The sequence below is a fragment of the Trichechus manatus genome, unplaced genomic scaffold (assembly GCF_000243295.1).
Source record: "Trichechus manatus latirostris isolate Lorelei unplaced genomic scaffold, TriManLat1.0 scaffold00180, whole genome shotgun sequence".
In the NCBI taxonomy this organism is placed as follows: domain Eukaryota; kingdom Metazoa; phylum Chordata; class Mammalia; order Sirenia; family Trichechidae; genus Trichechus; species Trichechus manatus.
Window position 1 is genome coordinate 3,924,353 of NW_004444116.1, and position 2,974 is coordinate 3,927,326.

The 2,974-nt window shown below is 36.1% G+C and overlaps 1 protein-coding gene across 1 annotated transcript; it reads right to left on the reverse strand.

Annotated features, from left to right (window-relative positions):
• Positions 1–576: 576 nt before the first annotated feature.
• LOC101360878 (olfactory receptor 2B11-like) lies at positions 577–1,527 on the reverse strand. Its single transcript, XM_004387122.2, has one exon. The coding sequence runs from the start codon at positions 1,525–1,527 to the stop codon at positions 577–579; it is 951 nt and encodes a 316-aa protein (XP_004387179.2).
• Positions 1,528–2,974: the final 1,447 nt, after the last annotated feature.

Sequence of the window (2,974 nt, forward strand, 5' to 3'; positions counted from 1 at the left end):
AGGAGTCCATGCAGAAGTTTCTCAGGATTTTAATCCTCAACTTTCCCTTTGGGAACCTAGAAATATTTACTTTAGTCAAATATCTTAAAAATCCCATTGAGAAGTATAAGGAAGAAAGAGTCAAATGTTTTTGAATTATCCCATTTATAAAGGATCAGGCAATGAATGTGTGGTTGACAGGGTCATTATAGAACATGTTATTTCTAATTTTTTCCAAAATAAATCATAAAATGATAAGGTTTTTTTTTTTTGTGTGTGTGTGTCTGACTGTAAATGAGTCAGCCAATAAGCATTTATTTATTGCCCACTTTTGGGATTTCAATAATAGAATATCTAGATTGCTATAGAGGAGCTTAATGATGTGGTCCCACTCTCACACAAATTTCATACAAACCAAGGATTAGGATTCACACTTGAAATTATATCCAATCAAGAATAAATCACAGTAATGTGGTAGGAAAACATATATGTTGACAGGACAGGTACTAAAAGATGCTAACAATTTTTGAGGAAGGTAAATCAAGAGGTAATTTCAGAACAGGAGATCTTCTGAGTTATGTATGGAAGGTGTTGTGTTTACTCTCTTCCCTGGTGGTACAATGAGACAAGAAACCTCTTCATTGCCCCTTTCATGTCCTTGTTTCTCAAAGTATAGATGAAAGGGTTAAGCATAGGAGTCACCAAACTGTAGAACAGGGACATGAGTTTATTCTTGTCCTGGGAGTTAGCAACAGAGGGCTGGACATACATACTAATGACTGGTCCATAGAAGAGTGATACGACAATAACATGAGAACTACATGTGTTAAATGCCTTCTTCTTTCCCTCTGAGGACTGAATCTTCAGGATGGTAGCAAAAATGAACCCATAAGAGACAAGGATAAGTGACAAGGGCACCAGGGAATAGAACGTCCCCACAATGGAGAGCATAGCTACATTGAATGTGGTGTCAACACATGACAGCTTGATTATCACTGGAACCTCACACAGGAAGCTTTCTACCTTGTTACCACAAAGTGGTAGCCGGACAGTAAGGGATGACTGAAGCAAGGAGTTAGCCAAACCACTTAGCCAAGCTATGACTACTAAGAGGATACAAAGTCTTTGATGCATGATAGCTGGGTACCTCAAGGGCTTGCAGATGGCAATGTAACGATCCAAGGACATCACAGCTAAGAGGAAGCATTCAGTGGCCCCCAGGAAATGAAACACATAAAACTGGGTCACACAGCCCCCATAGCTGATAGACTTATCTGGTCCCCAGAGGTTCAGCAACAGCTGAGGGATGGTGGTTGTGGTAAAACAAAGGTCCAGGAAGGAGAGATTGGAAAGGAAGAAATACATAGGGCTGTCAAGGTGAGGATCTACCCTGGATATGACAATAATTGAGATGTTGCCCACCAGGGTGAAGATGTAAGCAACAAGCACCATCACAAAGAGAGGAATTTCCAACCAAGGATGGTCAGAGAAACCGAAGAGAATGAAGACCTTTGGAATACTTCCATTGCCCAGATTCATGACTGTCATTTCTCTTGTTGATGTAGTCAACTTGAATTTCTTTGTTAATTTATTCTGCTAAATAAAATAAAGTGAGTTATAGTGGGTTTTTCTCTATGTTGTACCTCCAGTGAAGTGATCTGATACTTGCAACATGAAAAAAATTATGTCTAAATGCCACACATTATAATTTTTATAGTGCCTCTAAAGGAAATTTGTTAGTACAAATCTCTTCATTTTACCCAAAAATGCAATATAGCAAATTCTAATAGAATAATGATTAGGTAAAGGAGAATTCATAATTGATCTTATGTTAAAGAAAAGAATAAAATGAAGGAAAGAATGATTTGAAAGAGTACCCAAGAACCATCCATGTTAACTCACCGCAGATGTCCGTTTCTTTCATTAGTAGTCTGCTGACCTTAGCTATGCTCTGGTTGAATTTATTAGTTGACTTAGGGTAAGTTCAGAACTGTTTGAGCTCCACGTGGATTGGTCTGATTTGCACAGAAATAACAACACACTGCTATTCCTTAGGTCTACTCCTCAAAGGATGACTTTTTGCCAACATAAAACCTTTATTATAAAAGGAAGCAAGGCAACACATTCAGTATTTGAAAATCAAGGCAAACAGTAATTGATTTCACAGCCCAGTGATAACAGGCATCAGTGCTTATAACCACAGTATGGTGTATGTTAGTGTTTTTCATAATGTGACTTGCAATCTATCATATCCATTTCAACAGTTATATGCTCTTTTCTTGATTTATTATGTTTATTTTCACTACAGGTGTATGTATGTGCTTGTGTGACCTGGATTATGATGTAAAATATATTTCTCACTATAGGTAATGGTAATAAGTTTAAAAACACTTGTGTAGTAGAAAAGTAAACAGGATATGGAATCAGAAAACGTGGATCCAGTTCACTGCCAATCGTTAATACATATAACATTTATGCATTGTTAAATATTTGGAACCTCCCTTATCTACCTTGCTGTGTAGTAAGGATTGATTAGTTCAATAAGTACTACCACACTTTATTAAGTGAAATATTTAATGTTGATTATTTTCATGAAATACAATGTCCTGTTTGATTGCAAGTCTATATCTGTTCAATTTTTTGTCAGAGTGTACCAGATGTTAATAGTATCTTATCCCTCCATAAGAAGTCTCATAAAGGAAATGCACTTTATTCCCTTTAATTTCCCTAAATTACTGAGATCACTAGGCTTAAATCTGATGTCAATGATTTCAAGATTTTTATGTTAGTACAGATATAGGTTAATTAATGGAAATACCCACCAATGCAAACTGTATCCCTAGATCAATTTTTAAAGACAAGTTTCAGTGTTTTAAATTACAATGATATTGTTTTCTTACTGAAAGAATCCAATGTATTCACAGATTATTTAGCATGCAACTTTGCATAAAGAGGTCACAACATACACAGGGTTGTACAAAAAGATTAAATCATG

Coding starts and splice junctions, on each gene's coding strand:
- LOC101360878 (XM_004387122.2), bottom strand. CDS start 1,527: ATGACAGTCATGAATCTGGGCAATGGAAGTATTCCAAAGGTCTTCATT.